This window comes from Bactrocera tryoni, chromosome 1 (assembly GCF_016617805.1).
Source record: "Bactrocera tryoni isolate S06 chromosome 1, CSIRO_BtryS06_freeze2, whole genome shotgun sequence".
NCBI lineage: Eukaryota > Metazoa > Arthropoda > Insecta > Diptera > Tephritidae > Bactrocera > Bactrocera tryoni.
The window spans coordinates 54,898,912-54,923,433 of NC_052499.1; the positions used below are offsets into that span (position 1 = coordinate 54,898,912).

Genomic DNA, 24,522 nt, shown 5'->3' on the forward strand with positions numbered 1-24,522 from the left:
AACGGTTGCCTCTTAATACAAACGGTTGGTCGGTTGCAATTTCAGATTTAATCAAACCGACTCTTTTTTTGGTTTTCTTTTAAATTCGTATATTTTTGTACATTAAGTAACTAGTGCTAAGTAGTACTTATTTGTGTAGCACATGGTAAATTTCCAAAATATTTCTACAGGAAATAGAGCCAAGTTTTTTAAAAATAACGTTTAATAAATAATATACTCGAGTAGTGTTTCCGTTCTCAACTAGTTTTTTTTAATAATCTACTGTGAACGCGGTAACTCTATCACACCTCGACACAATAAACACAGCTGCTGTCCACTTCATTTGTTTTGATTTTCCATTCACAAAACAGCTGTTCGCAATATTTCGTGAAAATTGTTTTACTGATAAAACGGTGTTACGATCGAAGCTTTATTTATAAATTTGTAAAATATAAATACCCAAGAAATATAAAAATATGATGAGAAAGAATCAAACATTTGTACAACGCAATTTGGTAACGATTGTGATGATTCCCTCCCTTATTGGTATGCATTACGCATGGAGTGTAATGCAAAAGAACCGCACATTAGTTTCCGCCGAAGAAGAGATCGATCTGCCTGTTGTAACGGTGAGTTGGACAATTAAATAAAAAAACTTAGGAATATTTATTATCCAACTTTTTTTGCAGTTTGCAAAATATTGCTGGAAGCGAGTGCAGGGTTTAACTGGAGGTGAGCAAAACGTTGAGGCCGCAACTCCCGCTGCAACAACGGCAGCAGTTAAATAAAATTAGCATTCGTAATACGGTATTGAATTTTGTAAATATCACGTTTTTGTTATTTGAAAAATGTATAAACACGTATTCGCTTTCCCGTTTATGTTTGTAATGTTTTATTAGTTACATAATCAAGTGTGACGTGCGAAATAAAAATTTGCTGTCCATATCAATATACAGTAAAATAACTTTATTTTTAATAATATTCAGCGAGTTCTTTCTGCCAAATTTGGATGAGATTACTCACATATATTTACACAATTGAAAAGTATAAACAGTTTTTATGTTTGTAGCTATAATTGAATCGTCGTATTATCTTTTCAAACAAACTACAAACAGAATAAAAAGGATGGTACTAAATGTACCGGCTAAATATATTTTGTAAGCTAAACATAATATCTAATGCTGTATATAATATGTATTTATATACCCCAGCTAAATTTTAGAAAAAACTTCTTAAATTTTAGTATTTATATCATACAATTAGAACTTATATAACTATTTGCTTACTGCTATAAAATGCTAATAACTTAGATAGAAAATTATTACCTGCACAAAATTTGCTGTTTTACAAAGACATATTTTCACTGAGTCAAAGTTGAAGAGACGCTGAGATTATCTAACTGCCCATTGAATAGCACGTCACTAATCAATTTCTCGGCAATAATTCGTTGAGTTGGATTCATTACTCGCAATTTGGATGCCACATTTATACCGATAGCGTCGTATTCATCCTCCTGTCGGTGAGTTGTAGTCGTTGCATACGAGTTACCGAACAACGGTTGCAGGTGTTCACGTGCAATTTGTATGGTTGGAACTTGCTGATGAATTTGTGCGATTTGAGCTGAACCAGCCTGATTCTGTTGTTGTTGATGTTGCTGTTGGTGCAACTGATGTTGAATATGTTGCTGGTGTTGTTCCAGAGAATTGACAGCCTAAACAATACGAAAACGTGTTTAGTAATTCCTTAATGAATTAATAAAAATATATACCTGTTGTATTTCTCGCTGCGAATTTGTGTCGAGAGATGTTATTTCCAAAACTTTGACTTCAGTTGCGTGCTGCGGTTGCGTTGTGGTTGTTGCATGTTGCATGTGTTGTTCGGCACTATGTTGCTGTTGCTGTAATTCGTGTTGGTGTTGATGCTGTAGCTGATGTTGAATTTGATTTTGATGCTGCTGTTGGTGCTGTTCTTCATCTTTCACAATGACACATTCACCCGCTGTTACAGTTACAGTTTTGATTTCAGTTGCTTGATTGTGGTTGATACTCTCTGATGGTGATACTGTAGTAGCTTCCACAACAGGTTCCTCTTCAAACTCCATAGAGTCGTCTACATCGAAACTTATTGCTAACGGTCGTTTAGGTTGTTTGGCATCACGCAAAGCTGCAAGACGTTTGGGATTCTGTTCGGCGATGAAAAGTAGTTTGTCATAGTACCACAATCTCGTTTCATAGTTGTTCTTTGAACTTGATTTTCGAAATTCCCGTCTGAATGCAGAACGTAGTGAGTTGATTTTGCGCACAACCATCGCACGGTCTGGATTCGGTTCAACTTCCTTAAGCTTTTCTACCAAACGATCATAGGCCTTATTACGTACACTACAGACATTATTTAAATAGATACATTAGTTGCTTATAAAAAAATTTATAGTTTTTATTTACCTGTGATTGCTGTAATCTGGATGCTTTGGATGCCATAAACATTCTTCCTGTTGATAAAGTTCAATGAACTCACCGAGCCAAAGCCTTGAATATGACCTTAGATCGCAATGCAAAGGACTCAAAGCAGCCGACATCGTAATCAATTAGTATCCTCTGGAACTTGAAAATTTTTAATATAAAAAGGTTTCTAACTGATTGTTAAGTAAAAAGATTAATTAATAGATATTTATAGTAAACTATGCATAATTTAGCAGACCGACTTGTCAACAGCTCCCTAAAAGAAACAAGAAAAATACCTTAATTTAAGAACAACAACAACAGGTAGACAGATGCAAATACCGACCAGGTCAGAATACATCAATATCATCGGACGACTGATTTAAGGCTGAGAATGTAATTGATAAAAAACAAAACATTTCCTTCTTAGAGGCAAAATATACCCTGTTCAGGATGTAACAATAATTTTATAAACCACCTATCATCTTTTTAAGGATTGGCTATATTTATTTGTTAGAGTGTGTCTGCGGAAATGCTCCTTACCCTCGAGCAGGTCGAGCGAACACGCTCGCGTTCGGATGTTGCTCTCTGTTTTCGCGCCGTATTAATCAGGGAGTTAGAAACGGATCCCCACATATATTCACAATTGCGCCCGAATATTCATTATTATATTAGTATTCTAAAACCAAATTTCATAAATGGTTATTATAACTAAAGTTTTTAAAATTGTAATGAAAGTTTCTCAATTTAGCCATCACTTTACCAGTTACCTTTTTCGTTTTGTAGCTCTTTCCTTTTTGACACACTTTTCACTCAGTGATTTTATATTTCCAATTAAGGTAAGTAACAAGTTAAACCCCACAACTTTAAATATAGTAGAGTGAATTAAATGTTTTCAGTTTTTGTTTGCAGCATATGCAGTAGTTTTTAGACGCCACTCTTGTTTTTTACACGACTTGGAAAGTTGTAGCTGAATTTTTGTCCTGGTTGGTGATCGACTCGAACGTCCAACATACACAACGAACATGACCAGCGAACAACCATTTTGATAGTTGCTACAATGAACATAACGCCCTACACATATACAGCGCGACAGACTGCAAGCGACATCTGTCAAATATTAAAATACACATGTTCTTAAGGACAAAGTTATTGAGGCAGCTGCACAACTACATAACTATGACCTTAAGAACGTGTGTATTTTAATAATTGACAGATGTCGCTTGTAGTCGGTCACGCTCTATGTGTCGCTGACGTAATTCGTAGCCGTAGCTGCTTTCTCACTCGCACAACTGGTATGAATGAAATTAGGCATATGTTAGAAAAAAACCGATGGTGCTCTGTAAATAGAAGACTGCACAAGGCAAACTTGCTGATAAAATTCAGAAAGCAAAATAGACAAAATGTTGGAGACAAAACCAAAACAAATATGAAATGTCAGAACATAGGAATTGTTCAGGAGTTTCGTAATTTTTTTTATTAAAAGCGAATTGTACGTCGCTAATAATTTTAGTTCAGTGGCGCTAAGTGTTGTGTACGAATATACAATTTTTCCATTGCAGTAAATCGCTGAAAAAACGACTAATTAAGCAACACTAAGATAATTTACAAATATCATCTGCTAAGACGTGAAGTGAAAAATCTAGAAGGCGATAAGAATTATTCAAACTTACATATAAATATTTAGAAATATACACCTTAATCCAACAAAGTGCGTAGTTTTGGTTCAATTAATAAGTGTTATAAATAACAAGAGTAAAATAAATTGCAAAAAAAATTTTTTGATCTGTTTTAAACTCACAGTAGGCTAAAGTGAGAATAAGTAACAAATCGATGTGTGGAGTGTTAACCGCAATTGGTGCTGAGAATTTTGGCAATAGCCGCGGAATACTAGGAGCCAGCGTGCTCTGTTCGAACCCCCACCTCGCACAGAAAGCATCGCCCAAGTTCCTCTAAAATCTAACAAAAGACTGCAACACAATTGAATGAAGAGTGGTAAGTGTTGATTGCTGTATATTTTCCAATTGAAACATTGCTTCAAAATTGTTCCAACCAAATTGCAATTTTCCGAAAATGACATTCTTATTATATAATTAGCTCTTGGGGAAAAACAAAGAGAACATACGCATACTCATACATATTTGCATACGTACAACAACCAATGTATCAAGTTTTGTTTTTTAATTAAGACAAAAATTATGAATACAAAAGTTAAAGAATTGTGATTAAAAATATCGATAAAACAAAAGTTAGTGTTCTAAACAGGTCCACTAAAAATAATTTAAATCAGTGGCGATAACAGATAAATAACTAGATATACAGTATGAATGCTCATTTGAAAAAACTTCACATTTGTGCTTATCATTTGGACGTATGGGTATGTACATATGTACGTACATCTGTATATATGTATGTACATATGCATGTATACAGTATAAAAGCGCAAGGGTGCTTAGTGCGTAGAAAAGAAGACCGCTTTTTATGATGTTTTTTGTTCAAACAGTAAAAATCTATTTTAAAAAACACCAAATGGTATATTGTAGTATGACATTTGAGGTCTACTCAACTCGCTGCTGGATCACTAAAATGGAAATATTAAAATAATATCGTAAGATCGCTTTGCCCAGTTAACTTCGAGAGAGTTTTTCGAAATACCGATTTTTCAATTTGTTGGCTTCCAAAAAATTCGGTTAATTTGTTATTGTAAAACGAAAACTATTAAAAAATTTGAGAAAAGAACGCTCCAGAGTTAACTCGTAAAATAATGTTGAAACTTTGAAAACGCCAAATGTGGGAAAAACTCTTTAAAGTTTTGAAACTCTATGTAAAAGGTTCATAAGATTTATATAAAAACTCATAACTCCGACAGTTTGGCTCCAATCGACTTGAAATCCTAAAAATCGCCATTCGCTCCTTAAAGCGTAAAATCATTATTATCTGACACAAAAACACAAATTTATATAGGCATAACTATTGTTTGTTTCAAACATTGTTCATATAAATTGCCATATTAATGTCATACCTAATGAAAATGTGTACATATGTATATATGTATGCACCTGTCAATATGTCAATAACAATTCCATAAACATTAATCGGCATAATTATACGTAAATAACAAACCACATACTTACACATGCTTATATGTATATATTATACATTAATAATAAATAAAATAAACAATTATATGCATACATACATAAATACTTGCTTGAGCACCTTACAGATACGATTGCAATATATTTGCTTATTTGTTCCTTAATGAAATGTTCTTTTTATTACTTGTTTACTTACTAGGTCTCTATCAGTTTCGTTATTTACCGGGTTAAGTTCAAAGTCCACATGCCCACATAGCTCTTCATGCAAAGCGCGTTTGTGTACGAGCCTCTTTCCACGTTTTCTTTTCTCATGATTTGGTATGGAGCATATTGATATATAGAAATGTACACATATGTAGGTGTGAGTCTAAATAAATTTATGTACAATTTCATGTAGCAACTCATATTTATTTAGTATGTATTTTATATACATATTTACATATACAATTTTTATATGCGTAAGCATGTATTTATTATGTGTATAGTATGTGCGTATGCTCCCTTGAGTCGCTCGCTTTGCGGTCTATTAGCATCTCGAATTGTAGTGCAAATCTATAAATAAGTTCAACAAACAGAAACGTTATTAGTGCGACAATTTATTGAAGGTGGTATTAAGAGTGTAGTAATGTTCTTAAATTAAACTAAAAATGAAAAACTTCTAATCCAAAATGAAACTATTAAAGGCATAGAATTAAACTCAAATAACTTTTTAAGAATTACAATATAAATTTAATGAAAATTTCATCAACTCCAACTATGAAACAAAGTTGTGATTTTAAGACACTACATGAAGTTTAACAAGTCTGATAAAGTATTTATAAAATCAGTTATCATATAAAATAAAATGAATTGATCTTTTCTAAGATAAAATTTATTAATTTTTTGTATATCTAAATGACCAATGACGAGCTGAGTATATTGAGCCATGTGCGACGAGAGAGATATCGATCTGAAATTTTCACACGTTGTTTTCTCTCAAGAAGTCATTATAGCATATAGTTGTCTTACATACTGAACGATTGGAATGAAGTCCTTGTAAGAAAAACTTTTTTGTTTCATGAGATATCTTCACGAAGTTTGTCACGGAATATTATGTATGTACATATGTATATATGACATGACATTTAGCTTTGTCCGTCTGTCTGTTCGTTCGCCTTTCTATATAAGTATATGTCTGTATATGTATGTCTAAGCGAACTAGTTTCTTAGTTTTTGAGATATCGATCTGAAATTTTACAAACATTATTTTCTTCCCAAGAATTATTTCATTAAGAGATATCCGTCGATAACTGATCACTATAGCATATACATACATATACATATGTATGTACATATGTAGCTGCCATACAAATAAATTTATACATTGTTCAGATCGAACCACTATACCATATATCCTCATAGTCGGACATCACTCATAACTGGACAAATTTCATGAACACAAAATTTTCATTACTACTTTCAAACAAAAGCAATTCTTATGACCGGATATGAGCACGTTCCAATGACCGGCCACGAACACTATTTTGGTAATATTCTCTAATAAACGGACAAGATTTCATAAAATTTGTCAGGGAAATTGTGTACAATTTATAGTACCCGCTTTTTTAAATTCTTGAAAATTTTTCGGTGTTTTGAGACAATTTTTTTGAAGTACAATAAATGATCACAGCAAACAAATTGTCTTGAGCTGAAACTAATGGGGTAACTGTGATTCATTCACTCCTTCAATTACATAAAATATATATGTAGGTGCAGCTTCTGACTGACATTTGAAACACAAGTTTTTGTCACCCTCCCTTAATCGGACAAAAAAACTGCTACGGTGGGTGCCCGGTTAGGAATTTCACTGTAGAAGGGAACTACATACCTTTATAGTCAATTTTATTTTATGTACCATATAAAGAAATCACTGCTACAATATTGCAGAGTGTGCGTATTAGTAATTTTTTTCACTCAGGTGCATGCATATTCATACATAAGTACATATTAGTAAGCATTGTACGAGTATATAGGAGTGTTCTAGATCAGATGCGTCAAGATCTAATGATCGCCGTCCATTTGACGTAAACCTTGAAAAATATTTAAATGTCAATTACATGGGCAAATACATATGTATGTATGTATGTATGTACATATACAAATGTACATGCAGTTATGCACTGAACGGTAGCAGACGTGTGCTTTATTATTCAATAAACAGCGACAACTAATTTTATAAATAGAACGTATTGCAAAATTATATACAGTATATATTTATGTCTATGGTTGTGTGTGTACATAAATTAATGCGTATTTATATATTGCATGTGTACATATGTATACATACATATATGTATGTATTTACATATGTATTTATGTATGTACATATGGTATTTGCGAATATTTGCCAATGAGCGTCACTGCAGGGCAATCATGGTGCGCACAACAATTTCAAAACTAATGCAATCATTTTAAATTGCAAAATATTGAAAATAAAAAGAATGATAATAAACGCAATATAAAATGCAGAGTGCAAGCGTTCAGAAGCTCACAAATTGAACGGGTGTTTTCATACATAAATTTAAATGCACTTCAAAGTATATTTATCTTTATACATACATTCGTGCTTACATATATATTTGTTTTTGCTATTATGTGTTAAGCAAAAAGTCTTTGACTGAGTCCCATAATTGTTCATTGTCTTCAATCAGCTGTTTTCTGTTATTGCCTTTTTACTTACAACACTTGTTTGTATTGTTTATCATTACATTTCTTGTTTTGAACGTACTCTCTTGATTTGCCTTTCAACTGTTTCGCATTGTTTTGTTTACTCATACAATACATATGACCGCACATGAGGTCATAATAGCCTTTTGCGAATTGTATACTCAAAATATTCTGATGGCGATGTGCTCGTATACTATATAAAAATTTATTTATAGTGCAAATTGAAATTTCGGATGGCCTCTCCCATTTACATATGTGAAGAAATGCATAATTACGGTTGTAAAAGTATATGAAACGCTGTTTTATTGCTTGTTTAAAAATGTGTAGGAAATTATTTATTGTCTGTCTCGATCGTATAACATATGTATGTAATGTATGTATTCACTTCCTCAAATCTTATACATGTGGGCTGAAAAGTTGTTTGCCTGTCGAAAAACTCTGTATCCCAACACAGTTATTTGTCCGCGTTCCATAGTACTAACCTTAAGTAGAATACGAATAAAGTTTCCTGATACTATATTTTCCAAAAGTTTTCAAATTATTTGTCATTAAGTGGTGCTACCTCAGCCATTTTTATATACATTGGAAGGAATGGATTTTCAAAGCTCTACCCGCCCATTGTGGCTTATTCAGCTTGTGATACGAACGTTAAATTCAAGAAATTTTGCTATAAAATAGCCCCTACCAATCATATTTGTCAGGGCCACCAGCGTGAATTCTTGTACATATACTTATGCCGATCTTTTCTAATTATACTTATACCATCTGATCAAATTTTACTCGAACTTTTTTCCCCAGATTGGTGTCAATAATTGTATGTCTACGACGCGAAAAGTTTGTTTGCCTATTTTTAATATGAGAAAAAATTTACCAACCAATTTGCTTGAAATTTTGTGTTTCCAACGGAATCGTTAAAATCGTGTTTTGGGTAGTTTACATTATGACGGACGAAATTATTTGTGTGGCATAAAACATTCAGTAAAGATCGTGAAGTCATCGAAAACTTTCCTCATGCGACTCGTTTCTAACTCTGTAAATGACGATAACATCGAAAAAGTCAAAGAACCAGTAATTGAAAACCTTCGCGTTGGTATCAGAGAGAGAAATAAGGCAGAGGATCTTAGCCGCTCTTATAAATCGCCTCAAGACATTTTGATTAATGTTCTCATGGACTCGTTTTGCAAAAATGATGTCGAGTAGAGATCGCAAAAGAGAATTGACAGCTTAGCTGAGGACCCTACATGCATCATCCGCATTATAATAATGCCGAGACTTGACTTTATGAATATGACGTCGAAACTGCCTCACAATCCAACAAATGTAGCTCACAAAATGAGCCGAAACCGAAGAAACCAAAATTCGCTGATTTCAATGCCTTCAGTTTCATCCCAACCGAGGCTTATAACAAGTGTTTGGAAAATTGATATTGGCGATAGTAAAGATTGTATTGTCAGTCCGGGTCGAAATTGACAAATGATATTTTAACTATTTTAATACCGTTTTAAACGATTGCGTTCTAATTATTCAATAATTTGTCGATCTGTATATTTTTTTTAGCAGCCGTCTTTTAACAGCCGTCGCTCGTGGCAAGTAATGTTAAAGATATGCTCAGTTGTGTTATTATTATTGCAATTTTCACACTAAATAGCTAAAGGTAAAATGTTGAAATGTGAATTAGCACGTTAGAGTTTGTTTAATGAATAATTTATTATTTTCGTTCGAGGGTGGTAATTTTTGTATAATATTATCTTCTTCTATAATATTATAGTTTCTATGTGATTAAAACTAAAGCATACGTAACGTTTTTCGCTGTTAACTCGACTGTAAAGTAAACTAACCAGTTTTGTTTTTAAAGCAACTGATATCACAATGTAAACATGTTGATCAAATATACCTTGCTAATAATAATACATACTTATGTATGTATGTGTGCGCACATTTAGATCGGTAAACAGGTACGACAGTGTTCTATTTTAATATTTTCGCACGTACTATCGGTAATCAAATTATTTATTATTATTCCCGCACTTATAAAATAAATAAACAAATAACATATAATTTACATGTGTGAAGGCATATGTTCATGGCTGTTTGTATGTGTTTTGATGTCCATATTTGTACTTATCCATATGTAATGTCATGGAAAATTGATAGAATCAATCAACGGTAATGGCTATTCATAGCTAATCGAAAGTCATGAGGACTCAGCGCTAAACTGGACTTATCGGCAATCAAATATCGTATTATGTGTATGTAATTCCATATAAACGCAGTTTTGTATATGGTATACATACATATGTACATACAGATGTGAGGCCAGTAATTCCTTAATCGTGATATTTTGATAATGATTATTTTTTTAGTAGAGTTGTCAAGTCATGACAGGAATCTGGTTTAACTTCACAACCATACCTGATTAGGTGTTGATATATGTATTTATCTATATTATACATACATATGTACATATGCAAATGTTCTTTAGTTTTTCTCTAAGCTTTTACTGACATTTAATGGGCACACCTTGCGGGACAGCCAAAAAAGGTGTGATTTTTGAAAATAAGAAAAAAACACTATATCGATTGTTTTAAAGTTCTAAAGATATACTTATGTACATAAAAGTACAGATTTAATTTTAAGGATACAAGGTCAAGCTTTTGAAGAATAAAAATACAAAAAATTCCTTACAATAGCTTGAATTTGTTGTTGTAGTAACGGGTGCCTTAACTCCGTTAGGATGGTAAGTATTAGCTAAGTTGTTGTCAACGTCATCTAGCGGATGATAGCTCCACTGACCACCAGTGCTTGTCGGCAGTTAATTGCGGCCGAAGTCTGGTCGGCGTATTGTCTGATGTCGTCAACTTAATTAAGGAATAACCTGTTCATGTTCTTAGGAGGCGGTTCCGCTCCAAGCAGGTGACTGCAAGGATGATTTCTGCGAAAGCACCCCAACAGAAACTGCTTGGAGAGGAGTTCATTATGCTCTTTAACTGGGAGCATACGGGTCTCACTATGCAGGTGTTCGACAGAAGACATCAAGAGGCATCCCGTTGTAGTCCTAGGTGCAATATTCTGACAAGTCTGGAGCTTCCTAGTCTGCATTTCTCTGCATCCAGGCGACCATATTGGTGCGGCGTCGTTAAGGATCGGCCGACTGATTGCCTTGTATGTTGCCAACAACGTTTCTTTGTCCTTTACCCATGCACTGTCGGCTAGCGACTTGAGAATTTTGTTGCGGCTCTATACTTTCGTTCCGTTCGTTCGTTTTTTTCTTTTTTTCTCCGGATGTAGTTGATATGTTGTTTTTCTAAAAGCATTTTATTTATACGTTTCCCTAAAGCCGTTATCCATTTTATGCATGCGATGATTTTTCAGTAATTTGGTAATATTGTCAACAAGTCCTAGGTGTGATATTTTTGTCCATATTATTTTAAGAATTTATTATTGATTTTTTTTATATTTTCTTGACTAGTTCAAATGTTTTATATAAAAAGCTTTCCCAAACGCCCACAATGTCGGAACAAATTCTCCTGTATTTATAGTTATTTGAAAATTTTTTGGAAATAAGCCAGAGATCTTTTGTTTTGGCGCACACGAAAGATTTCTATTTGGATCTTGGACTTATATTTTTAATATACAACTCTTTGCTCAGGTATATATAAGTATACATGTACATACATATATACATATGTACTAACTTATGTATGTATATAGACATAAAACACGTGCCGACAAGTTGGAATTGAGTCTATAAGCATTTATTGTATGTACATATGTAGTAAGTTAGATAAATAATAAAATTTTACTTTTTAAAAATATTTCAAAAACCTTAACTTTCTTTTGCTACTATGTACAACATCTGGTGCGAGAATTTAATAATTTACAATTAATTAGCAACGCCTTTCAATATTATGTTCGGTACAGATGTTCACTTAAAGCGCTGTTAAAGTTGTGAAGTTTATTTTTAGCTGATCAAATTCACGGTTATATAATAATTTGCATGCTTTTGCTAAAATGTGGCCTTTGAAAACATACATATGTTTATACATATGTATGTATATATGTGCTAATATTTATGTATTTCAATATGTGTAGCAAAGTAAACATTTTTCCAATCATTTTCATAAATATTATCAAAATTGCTAAGGTTAAGATCGATTTTTTAATATAATTATAACGGTAACAAAAAAAAGAAATTAATTAATTAATATTTAAATGAATTATTGAGTACATGTATGTATATGTATTAATTTTTAACTATTCTACTATAAATGTAGTTTTCTTACAACGATACTAAATACTATACTAATACAAAAAATGTAATTACCTTAAAATTAGGGGAATTAAATATGTATTTTAATTGATAAGTATGTATACTTATGTACATATGTATGTACATTCATACATTTTTCTCCTAACAGTTAGCATTATCTTCAGCAATAAATTTAATTTTTTCGGCTCATATCAGTTGCCTAGATTTAATTTTCAGGTTGCTAATAACAAATTGCCTACATGCATACATATGTATGTATGTGTCTTATACGACATAAAAATTTGTTTACACCTAGATATATGTACATATGTAGTACATAAGTACATACCTTTCTGGGCCTTGCCGCGTATACCGTGCACAAAGTTTTTCTCTCTGTCTGTCCCCTGTCAAATGTTAAATACTTTGTTTATGCAAATTCAGTTTACTTAAACTTTCCATATGTACATAACATACATACATACATATATAGATACATACATATTTAAATAGATGGTACGTACATATAATATACTAATTGGTTCTATTGTTTCCTCACACTAGGGTGCTGCAGTTTTACTTATCAAGAAAAAAATTTAAGCGTATTAAGCATATTTTGACATATTGTCAAATAACGGTTTTTAATGGAATAAAAAAATTCAAAGTTACTCTACTGAAACTCAAAAAATTCTTTTGGTTTTGCATTTATTCAATATTAATGTTCTTCGAAAATTTTAAGTTGTTCGGGCAAATATTTTCGGAAATATGAGCGAAGGTACACAATTTTTAATTCAGTATAATCGTTTTTGCTCGAAATGCAATTTCCCCGAAACAGCTTTGCCGATCGACTTGGTTGTTGTTGTTGTTGTTTTAACGGTTATCAATTCCCGTTAGGATGGTAAGGGTTATCTGTGTTGTTATCGACGTATCCAACGGGAAGCCCAGGAAACGTGCTGTTTGGACGGTGTCGGACCAAAGGGAAAAGGGTGTTAGATGAGTGGGGTTGGTAGGACATGCAAAGAGGTGGTCAGTGTAATACGGAGACTCATTGCATGCAGGACATACATATGTATGTACATTGGGTATGTCTGGCAATTCCCACGACAGCCGGTTCTACGCACCGGAATTGACTCGGATTTCATCCGACCAAGGGCTGTTTTTTCGGCGATCTAAATCTATCTATCTAATCTTCTTCTGAATTTTAAATTTTTTGACATAAAATCAATACACAATTCATTTTCGATAATATCACTTTTTTTAGATATTTTTGTACTGAACTAATGATAAGAATACTAATATTTTCGTTGAAGAAAAATGTTTTTTTCTTAAGAAAATGTACATAATTAATGCAAAGATTTTCAGTTCGATTACTGATGCTTAACTTGATATACAAATTCAATTTATCGAAAATACTTTCTTATCTAAAGTGATGGTTCACACTAGTGCCACCATGAATATGCATTTCGATGGCAATGTTCTACAAAGCCGGCATAAAACATAGTAAAACCTTGCGATTTTACAATTTTTCGCTTCTTATTTTTGCTATATACTGAGTCTGTATAAAAAATAAATATGTATGTATGTATATACTCATACAAGTATATCGCTGCTACTGATAGTGAACACGTACATGCATATATACTATATACATGGCGGTTCGTATCATGAATAAATACAAATTACTGAATATCTACTTATATTTATAAAAATGTGGACAAACAATTTGGACTTTTACTTCTACTACTACTACTTACTGTCTTAAATATTTGCTGATTATTTGTAATACAAGTATTTGATATTTTAGTAATATTTATTATCTTAAGCTTAGATCTCTAATCTGATTTTCGACCCACTTTTGATTTACTTTTCGTTTTTAGAACACTGAAATAACGGTACTAGCGCCTCTTATGTTTTTTTTCCTTTTATATTGAATTTTATTCTAACAATAGAATGTACTGTTAACTTTGCTGTATCTTCTAGTACGAAGTGATCTCAAACCAGTTTTTGTATTATTCTCACAACCAGAGAGTCGAGAATCGTTGTTTAATTTTCCTGGAGATATGGATATACATAAGTAGCTTTTCCGGAATAGTTTAAGGACCCTCTATATATTACAAACGTTTATAGGATTGTATTTGCAACCTAATTTACTTTTTTGCTTTCACTTTTCTTTTTAAAGTACCAGTTTGGTATTTATAAAGAGTTTGTTTAATTGTTAATCACTGTTCAAAGGTTAAAATGGATTAGATAGCCGATTTCAATGATAGCTTTATCAATTCAAATGCAAACGGAGAAATAATTATCGCTATCACATAAAGAAAAGGAGCTAAGTTAATAATAAATAAATGTAAAACGATAGATATCTATATACATATACATACATAAATCATATAATTTTATCAATTCGGATTTAGAGTGGTCACTGCACGCGCAAACGGAATCGAAAACAAGAAAAAACGTTTACTTCGGCTACACCGAAGCTAATATACCCTTCACAGGTGCATTTATTTCATATTCTATGTGTTCAGTTTGCATGGAAGCTATATGCTACAGTAATACGATCGGAACAATTTTTTCGGAGATTACATTATTACCTTAGGCAGTAATCCATGTCAAATTTCGTGAAGATACCACGTCAAAAAAAGTTTTCCATACAAGCCCTTGATTCCGATGGTTCGGTTTGTATGACAGAACAATTCTGAACAATTTCTTCCTATATTACATTATTTCTATGAACAATAACTCATACCAAATTTCGTGAAGATATGTATATCGTCAAATGAGGAAGTTTCCCATGCAAGCATTTGATTCCGATCAGTCAGTTTGTATGGCAGCTATATGCTATAGTGAGACGTTCTGAACAATTTCTTTGGAGATTACATTGTTGTCTTAGAAAACAATCTATACCAAATTTCGTGAATATATCTTGTCAAATGCAAAAGTTTTCCATACAAGAACTTGTTTTCAATCGTTCAGTTTGTATGGCAGCTATTTGTTACAGTGGTCCGATATCGGCAGTTCCGACAAATGAACAGCTTCTTGAAGAGAAAATGACGTTTGCAAAATTTCAAAACGATATCTTAAAAACTGAGGGACCAGTTCTTATAATTGCAGACGGACAGACAGACGGATACGGCTAAATCGACACAGCTCAACATACTGATCATTTATATATACACTTTATAGGGTCTCCGACTCTTCCTTCTGAGTGCTACAAACTTCGTGGCAAACTTAAAGGCCATTCCAGCCGTCGTTTATAACAAATGTGTGGAACGTGAGGACATGTACTGGATGCAATTCACGGTGAGCTCGAATTACCGAGTGAAACCGGAATGACCCATGCGCAACTTCGTTCCGGATACTGTGCAGGCTTAATTTTTACTTGTCCAAAATAGACCTTGACATACTAAGCATAAGTATGTACATATGTCTGGCATGCAAGAGTCGCCGTATGACATTACCCACCTGTAAGTTTTGCTGTCAAACTTATCACGCCTCTCCCTTTAGTGAAAAAAGCAGAGCGAAACGAAATTTCAAGGAGCGACACAAATAATTTTGAATTACGCCCAATCAATTTTTTTTCGGTATTCATTGTTATATTGTTATGATCCAAGTATAGGTACTTTTTTCAATAGCCTTTTTTGCCAGATCATGCGTGAGTCGTATCAAGCTGTTATGTTATTTTTGTAAGGCTTACACCTGAACCACCTTTAAAAATCGTTCAACTTTATTACGAAAATTCACGTTCGGTAAAGAATATGTTTCGACGACTTCGCTCAATTTATGGTCAATATTCGACCGAATAGATCACGTCCAGCACGCAGTAAAGAAAATATAGCTGCGAGTGTACACGAAGACTGTGGATAGTCGATTCAGCGGCATTCGCAGCTACTCTGACTGACGTGTATGACTTGGCGCATTTTACGTCGAAATTTTAAAATGAAAGCATACAAAATACAGCTTGTACAAGAACTAAAGCCGCTCGACCTTCCAAGCAACATCACTTCGCTCTTTGGACTCTTGAAAGGTTCCAAAAAAGATCCGACGTTTTCGAGCTAGATTTTGTTTAGCGATAAGGCCCATATCTGGATCGATGGGTATGTAAACAAGCCGAATGCCACATTTGGGACGAAGAGCAACGTGAAGCTACCATTTCATCTAGAAAAAACAACGGTTTGCTGAAATTTGTTGTCCACATTTCTTTAAAAATGATGCCGGTGAGAACCTAACCGTCAATGGCGACCGTTATCGGGACATGATAACCGACTATTTGATGATTTGACATAACGCATGTCACTCGCTAGTTACCAGTCAAAATGCTCGTAATAGCCATTGAAAATTGGCCTTAACAGATGGACCATCTGAGACGTAGCCGCGGCCAACATTTGAAAGAGATACTCGTAATCTTTAAAAAATAAATGTCAATGAATGTTCTTTCGAATGATAATAAACATTCCGCATTAAATTTGAAGTATCTGTGTTTTTTCTTTAAAAAATTAGGAAATCTCGAGATGGATCACCCTTTAGTAACTAACAGCACAATCCAAAAACCGGCTTTAAACAGTTTCTTCTCTTTAAAAATCTTTCGCATAAGCGTAATTTTGACATACCTTATACTATAATCATACTTATGTATATACTCTTCAGTAAACAGAAAGCTCCCCTTATCACTCGCTTCTTCTTTTTTTCATTTCACTTGTCATTTGTGCGTCATGGATTTAATCTCTGTGCTAATTAGCCATACTAAATCAGCAAATCCTCACACACACTAACGAACGCATTCTACGTTTAATCCGGCATTTATACCCTGACCTTCACAGCTGTGGAACAGTTTAAAATAATTCAAAGTGTGACACTTTGCTTGAGGAGTTCATTTCATCGAATAATACAGATGTTAACTTTATATATTTTTTATTTGATAAGAACATCTATTTCCACTAATATGATGTACTTATTATATGAGTGCGATGGCCAACGCACTGATCCTAACGGCTTAGCGTGGTTTAAGAAATGATAATAACTGTATCCGGTAACACGTATTGTCTTTAAATAGATGACTCTTTTTAAACAAATTAAAACTGAGTGAATTTTCAAATAAAAAATATTGCTTACATATAAAAAGCTCACGTCCCTAAGGCGATTACGTTTAATATATTACGATATAATTCTTTTGAAAACAAGCATTTTTATATAAGTACCTATAAATAAGCATTTAAAATCTTTTTCATTTATAAATACTCATATAAGATCCCTTTTTACATACTGCGACTGTCTGTGCCAAATGTCACATCAAAATAATCATTAATCTGTGGGCAAAAAATAGTAAGACTTTTTAATTTAAATCTCACGCGAAAACTAGTTCGTCGAAATATATTTTTTCTAGGTTGGTATGATTGCCAGTGACATCAGTGCTAAACATCACATCAAAATTATCATTCGTTTTTTGTATATGCTTGTCCTTCTAATGTACATAAAGTGCATTCGGCGATTTTGGGATGAGTGAAATTATTCCACAAAGAAGTTCTATTAAATTTTTTGCGCAGAAGCAAACTTGTGGTGCCGAAACGTTCAGAATGTTGGAAAAAGCTTTCGGTAATAATTATTTGTCGCGACCAAGTGTTTTTAATTGGTACAAATGACTTAAAGGGAGTCTTTAACGCGTTGACGACGGACTACGTTCAGGACGGCCATCAACATCAACTGATGATCAAAACGTCAGTAAAACAAAGGAATCGGTGCTTGAGGATCGTCGATTAACAGTCAAGGATCTTACTGGTATCGTTGGAATATCGGAAGGATCAGTGAGAACCATATTGAAAGATCATTTGGACAAAAGGAAAAGTTAAAACGCGATTGGTTCAAAAATCACTCAACTTTTTGGACGTGTGTGAAACAATGCTTTCCGACAACCAGGATGTCATGAATCATGAATGTTTTCTTATCATCCAGAAACAGACGATCAATCGGCCGAATATTGTGGCAAAGACGAGCCGAAGCCATAAAAAAACACGTCCCAGCAGGTCAAAGATCAAGTTTTCTTCGATTACCGGGATGTGATGCTCCGAATTTTTTCCAACCGGCCAAACTATCAGCAGGGAATACTATTTGAGTGCTATGCGACATTTGCCGCAGCTTTTCGTAAAAAGAGTCCGCAATTATTTGCCGACAACTTTTGGTTAATGCATCGTGGCATACTGCATTGATTCTTCGTTAGTTTTTCGCCAAATTTTCAACCAATATCGTGCCGCAACCACCGTATTCGCCTGACTTAGCTTCGCGTGACTTCTGGCTATTCGGCAAACTTAAACGACCGCTCCATGGAAACCGTTTTGAGTCAATTAAAGACATTAAACGTGAATCGCTACGCGCATTGAAGGCTATTCCGGAAATTGACCTTAACAACTGTTTCAAAGATTGATAAAAACGTTGGCACAAGTGTATTAGGCCCAAGGGGGATTTATTTCAGGGGGTCAACATACATTTTGAAGAATAAATTAAGCATTTTGAAATTATAAACAAAGTCTTACTATTTTTTGCACATGTATAATCCTCACAAACATATATTTCGCCTGCAACACAAATGAAGCTCAACAAATGACACCAAGTTCCAGCTGCTAATTAAATTGTGTACGAAATTAGTTGCTCATCTGTTTCCATTATGATTATGCCGCCTCGCGAAGTCCCAAATTGCTCATGTATTAATTGTCTATATGTATTTTCAGTTTGCAATGAGCCGTCTTCTCGAGAAGCCCAACATAGCGATGTCCATTAAGTCGTCGTCAGGTAGTCAATTGTCCTCAAGTGCTGCAACGGCCGGTAATGCCACCGCATTAAGTGTTAGCACCAGTGAAGTAGCAGTGCAAAGTACAACGGAAACGATCACAAGTCCAAGCGCAGTCATCAGTTCGAGTATAAATAATAACGGTGAGAAAGACGGGCTTTAATGCAAATTTCACCTTTTTTAACTAAATTTTTAACTTTCTGAACACTACTGCAGGAACTCACACAATTTTCGATGAAGTCTTTATAAGTTTGGTGTCCGGTTCAGCGGCTGGAGCTTTGGCAAAAACCACTATTGCCCCTCTGGATCGCACAAAAATCAATTTTCAAATAAGGTGCGTTTTGCTTTTGATTCGCAAAATTTAATTTTTGGCCTAAATTTTTTGTTTAAATACATTTCACAGTAAAAACGTTCCCTACTCATTTAAAGCGGCGATCGCTTTTCTTAGGAATACCTACGAAAAAGAGGGTATTTTGGCGTTATGGCGCGGCAATTCGGCGACCATGGCGCGTATTGTGCCTTATGCAGCCATACAATTCACGGCGCACGAGCAGTGGCGAAAGATTCTGCAAGTCGATAAGGATGGTAGCGAGTAAGTTTCAAAACACATTTAAGGAATAATGTGAATAACGTCGTTTTGAAACGTAAAAAACGAATTTTCATTACAAAATCCTAAATTTTTACTAATTTATGCTATAATACAATAATACGATTTTTTTCCCCAGCACGAAAGGCAGACGTTTTATAGCCGGTTCATTGGCGGGCATAACCTCACAGTCTCTGACTTATCCGTTAGATTTGGCACGTGCCCGAATGGCCGTAACGGACAAGTACACCGGATACAAGTATGTTAACGGCATACATATAAAGGCTGTTATTTTATTTTATACTGTCATTTCGGTTTACTTACAGAACACTCCGTCAAGTTTTTGTAAAAATTTGGGTCGAAGAAGGACCGCGCACACTTTACCGAGGCTATTTCGCGACCGTTTTAGGCGTGATACCTTATGCCGGTGTTTCCTTCTTTACCTATGGCACACTCAAACGAGAATATTATGGTAAGTTTACAATAAACTGCTTTTATTTTACTTTTTCAGATATATCCGTGATATGCCTCTTTTTTCTAACATCCCAATCACCATACTTGAGTGATTTGAGTAATAGCCTTGACAGACGGCAGCGTTAATCCGGATTAACTGCGCACTTAATCAGATCCAAATTTGTAGGTGACAGACGGCAGCTATGCGAGTTTGAAACTCTCATAAACAGCTCATTGTCCTTTTTATAATAATTTCAATGAAAATTGATAGAAGATAAACATTACGGTTGTTAGCCGACCAATTTTTACCAAACCATTTTTTATTGTAAAAGCATATCAACACATTATTTTTAAAACTGCATCATAACATAGAAGTTTTATTGATATTATATTGAGAATTTGATAAACAGCTGTCAGGGTTGCTTGTATTTCATTCACAATAGATGAAAATTGGCCATTTTTAAGAATGTTGCCAACGAAAATCTCACAAACTCCCTAAAATTTTGAGAGTTATTTTTGGATTCAGCAACGGAGTTAGCTGTGGTAACTCCTGAATTAATCCCGAAAAATGCAATTAATCTGGTTTAACGCTGCCGTCTGTCAATGCTATAAGATGCACTCGTAAAATCAACGAGTTTAATCACAACAGCGGCAATATTAAAAATTATAGGAGAAAGTTTTTATAAATATGCTCTGGCGGTCATTTTTATGGATGTACAGTTGTTTACAAAAAAGAGGAGTGACCGCATGAACAAATCGAATCTTTCAATTTTTTATATCAAAAAGTTGTATTTTCAAATTTTGGCACAACATATTCACTTAAACGTGAACAAAACCATGTAGACACTAGTTCCAAATAAAAATAGAAGTACGCGAAGTAGTATCGGATCGGTTTTAAATTTTAAATCACAATGGTTTCAAAACTTTACAGAATAATGACACAATTAATATTTCTTTGAATGGCCACATTTTTTTCAACCAAGCATCAGACCTCCGGGGAAGACTCTTCTCTTTCACTACCTGTCAAAAACTCTGTTGTTGTCGTATTAGCGGTTTTATATACCCTGTTTAGGCGCAAGTTAACTGCCATTAAGATCATCTAACCCAACTATAAATAGGGGGGTGTTAGAGCAGAGACTCATTACATATGTATATAATATTTGATTTGTGGGCGTCAATTATTGATAAGCAGGAGTTTAACCTGTTACAGTATCCAAAACGAAGTTGTGCAAGCGTCACTCTAGACTCGCAAGGCAACTCGAGATCTTCATATGCAATGGGTGATTTCAGTCCAAGGACGCCATTCACTGGGAAGGTGTCGGTAAAGATGTTAATAGTTCCACTATTAAAGGCGTCCTGTGCGCACCTGAAGTTAGTTGCATCCGTAGTCTGGTCGGACTTGCGAATCGGCTGGTTTCCGTAAAGTAACACTTTTTTGATATTGGTCCTCTGTATAAACAACAAGAGCAACAAGAAAAATATGTCTTTGTCAATTCAAACTTATAATAATCAGGCTGGTGTTAGATGGTTGTGTGTTTTTATTTTAATAAACAAAAATATATATATTTTATCCATTTGCAGAGGTAACAGGAAATGCAAAACCGAATACTCTAGTCTCGCTTGCATTTGGCGCTGTAGCCGGTGCGGCAGGTCAAACATCCAGCTACCCACTGGACATAGTGCGTCGGCGTATGCAAACAATGCGCGTCAATAAAGGCACCAACAATCAATACCGCACTATATACTCGACCTTGAAGAAAATTTATAAGTGAGTATTCAACTGTAAAGCCGATAACTAGTAGACGCACTATTAACTAACACCTATACCGTTTACGTTTTACTAATTGCAGGGAGGAAGGTATAAAAAATGGCTTCTACAAAGGGTTGAGCATGAACTGGATCAAGGGCCCGATCGCGGTTGGCATCAGCTTCTCTGCCTACGATTTAATTAAGGAGTTGCTTAGGGAATTATTCCATTTAAAACGTGGCCGATACGATGCGTAAATGATGAAATTGTTATTGTTTATATTTTAATGATATTTATATGTATTGTTATGTTAAATTTTCTTATTTTTTTACTTGGAAAAAATACTAAACGGTATACTAAGGGACGAAAATTATTGAAAGTGAATTTAAAAAATATAAATTAAGCATTACTGCTATATATGTATGTATATGACCGATAAACTGAGTAAACGAGTAACGTTCAATTATTTTCTCAAAATATTTACAATGCGCACTTGTGAATCAACAAACATATTTGAATGTGGGTTTGAATTTATTCAGTGCAATTTGCCACCTATACCATCTATATGTAATATGATATGAATATGAATATGTAACGGTAACCGTTTTAGAATTTGTGGCGAGCGAAGTTTTGTTCCTTTTTATATGTGTTATTATATACAATAAATAAAACTAAAATACGAGTAATTTAATGATTAAAAATATATTAAGCACAATGCGACAATAAATCTTAACTGATTTTTTCATATACATATGTACATACATAATTATCTACAAGTTAAATGCAATCCTTCAGCTACGGATTGTACCGAACTGCATATGTACATGTCTGGATGTAGTGTATAGTTAAGAAAAAAGTTTTCAGCTGTTTGAAATTACTTTCGAAAACTGTGTAATATAGTGTAGTGTTTTTGATTTATATAAGTACATACAAACATATATAAGATAAAAGCTAATTATGTTGTACAAATAGCAACTAATATTCAATTGCTTATATATACTCCTTGCCGTTTAGTTGTACAACCAGAATTTACTCGTGTAAATGCATAGTAACCGGATTGTTGAATTTCGCAGGACTTTTGGTGGATTTTCTATTGTCGAAAATATTGAAGATATTGTGAATAAATAGAAAACTGAAATGAAAGTGTCGCATTTTTTTATTGTTAAGCTGTTAAATAATATTGATCGCGAAACTGTTATGATGGGTAGGTAGGTGTGCCGCCACCATGGGCCATTTTGATGCACTTTAGTAGTAGTAGTCGCCTTGCTCTTCCCTTTCATCGTTGCGCTCGAACCATTTACTGCCCTCAGTAAACTACTTATATCCATTATTTGAACAACCATTCTAGGTTAGGTGCCTGATGAGTTCCTGGTTGCTCCCGATATTTTTAATCAATGTTTATATAAAGGTTTCTTATCACACTTGAGCCTTATCTGTTTTGTTATCTTGCATGTTGTTATTGATTTCCATCTTCTCTGAGCTACATATTTGTATAAAATGCATATAAAACTCTCGGGAACGGTCAAACCCAGCGGGCGCGATTTTAACTCTGCCTCGGATTCGTCTAAACAGTCATATAGCTTTGCCAACTCCTCTGCTTTTTCGTTGCCGAAAATGTTCCTATAACTGGGAACCCAATTTATGGGTAAGTCGAGATGACTTGCCAGTGAGCTTAAAGTTTTTCTGCAATTGTTAACTCCAATGGAATTAATCCTTGGCGTCGACAAGGCCCGCAGTGCTGTCTAGCTATCCGTATATAGGTTGTATTCGATGTCCTCCCGTGGTTATTCAATAGAATTCTACAGGCTTTCTATATGTCTAATACTTCAGCTTGGAAGATATTGGAATATTGGCTGAGTTTGGTAGACGGATAGAAACAGAGATATCAAGAGTCCATTTTGGACCCGTCGATAGAGATAGAGGCTTAGTTAGTTATTCGGACTGTATCTTTCCAAGGTTAAATTTCAATAGTTACTTTTGAGCGAGGATTCCCCTTGGACGTGAAGGGAGAAAAGGGTTACTCCGTTCCTAAGGTTAGATTTCCATTCTTTCCAAGGTTAGTTTTTAATTAGTTATTAGTTGTCACTTTTGGGTGAGGATACCCTTTAGACCTCTTGGGAAGATATAGTTTGCCGGATGGGATTTAGTAGCCCCGGTAACCCCTACAGAGTCTGCTCTTTGTATTCCTTTTAGTTTCCTTGTATTATATTGTTTGTATTTTGATGCTGGCCACCAAACTAGAGCTCCATACGTTAGAATTATGACGGCCGTATACATCCACATGACTATATTTGGTTTAAAACCCAGTTCCTGCTAAGTAGCTGATACAGTAGGCTATACACGCTTTGTTTATTCGTTTTTCAATGTTAATTTTCCAATTCAGTTTGATATCTATTTCAATTCAATTTCATTTTTACTGACAAAAAACGATAAAAATTTCGCAAAAAATTCTTTCTTTTTTTAATTTTTATTTTTTTTTACCATAGGT

General features: G+C 34.1%; 3 protein-coding genes across 7 annotated transcripts; 2 read left to right on the forward strand and 1 right to left on the reverse strand.

Annotated features, from left to right (window-relative positions):
* The first annotated feature begins 334 nt into the window (after nt 1-334).
* LOC120782597 lies at nt 335-930 on the forward strand. The gene is made up of 2 exons (XM_040114952.1): nt 335-608; nt 669-930. Exons 1-2 carry the CDS (start codon nt 456-458, stop codon nt 765-767), a joined length of 252 nt encoding a protein of 83 aa, XP_039970886.1. The 5' UTR covers nt 335-455; the 3' UTR covers nt 768-930.
* Nucleotides 925-3,448, reverse strand: LOC120782595. Of its 4 annotated transcripts, none has more exons than XM_040114950.1 (5): nt 3,188-3,448; nt 2,961-3,096; nt 2,421-2,573; nt 1,748-2,357; nt 925-1,690 (listed from the first exon to the last, which is right to left on the reverse strand). In XM_040114950.1, exons 3-5 carry the CDS (start codon nt 2,552-2,554, stop codon nt 1,340-1,342), a joined length of 1,095 nt encoding a protein of 364 aa, XP_039970884.1. In that variant the 5' UTR covers nt 2,555-2,573; nt 2,961-3,096; nt 3,188-3,448; the 3' UTR covers nt 925-1,339. The 4 variants fall into 4 exon arrangements, with proteins under 4 accessions (XP_039970884.1, XP_039970885.1, XP_039970883.1 ...); XM_040114951.1 differs by having other exon boundaries at nt 2,421-2,579; XM_040114949.1 differs by lacking the exon at nt 2,961-3,096.
* Nucleotides 3,449-3,854: 406 nt separating this feature from the next.
* LOC120766949 (mitochondrial coenzyme A transporter SLC25A42) lies at nt 3,855-23,177 on the forward strand. 2 transcript variants are annotated; one of them, XM_040092733.1, is made up of 9 exons: nt 3,855-4,128; nt 4,221-4,412; nt 19,190-19,391; nt 19,465-19,582; nt 19,652-19,840; nt 19,974-20,093; nt 20,161-20,306; nt 21,869-22,055; nt 22,138-22,291. In XM_040092733.1, the coding sequence occupies exons 3-9, from the start codon at nt 19,196-19,198 to the stop codon at nt 22,289-22,291; spliced, it is 1,110 nt and encodes a 369-aa protein (XP_039948667.1). In that variant the 5' UTR covers nt 3,855-4,128; nt 4,221-4,412; nt 19,190-19,195. The 2 variants fall into 2 exon arrangements, with proteins under 2 accessions (XP_039948667.1, XP_039948676.1); XM_040092742.1 differs by having other exon boundaries at nt 3,856-4,412; nt 22,138-23,177.
* The last annotated feature ends 1,345 nt before the right edge of the window (nt 23,178-24,522 follow it).

Bases quoted from the DNA above. Each gene is read 5' to 3' on its own strand.
- LOC120782597 (XM_040114952.1), top strand. From the start codon at position 456: ATGATGAGAAAGAATCAAACATTTGTACAACGCAATTTGGTAACGATT. The intron at 609-668 runs GTGAGTTGGACA...CTTTTTTTGCAG, and splicing joins TCGATCTGCCTGTTGTAACG to TTTGCAAAATATTGCTGGAA.
- LOC120782595 (XM_040114949.1), bottom strand. From the start codon at position 2,554: ATGTCGGCTGCTTTGAGTCCTTTGCATTGCGATCTAAGGTCATATTCA. The intron at 2,358-2,420 runs GTAAATAAAAAC...TAATGTCTGTAG, and splicing joins CCAGATTACAGCAATCACAG to TGTACGTAATAAGGCCTATG. The intron at 1,691-1,747 runs GTATATATTTTT...CGTATTGTTTAG, and splicing joins CGCAGCGAGAAATACAACAG to GCTGTCAATTCTCTGGAACA.
- LOC120766949 (XM_040092733.1), top strand. From the start codon at position 19,196: ATGAGCCGTCTTCTCGAGAAGCCCAACATAGCGATGTCCATTAAGTCG. The intron at 19,392-19,464 runs GTGAGAAAGACG...ACACTACTGCAG, and splicing joins TTCGAGTATAAATAATAACG to GAACTCACACAATTTTCGAT. The intron at 20,307-21,868 runs GTAAGTTTACAA...ATCCATTTGCAG, and splicing joins ACTCAAACGAGAATATTATG to AGGTAACAGGAAATGCAAAA.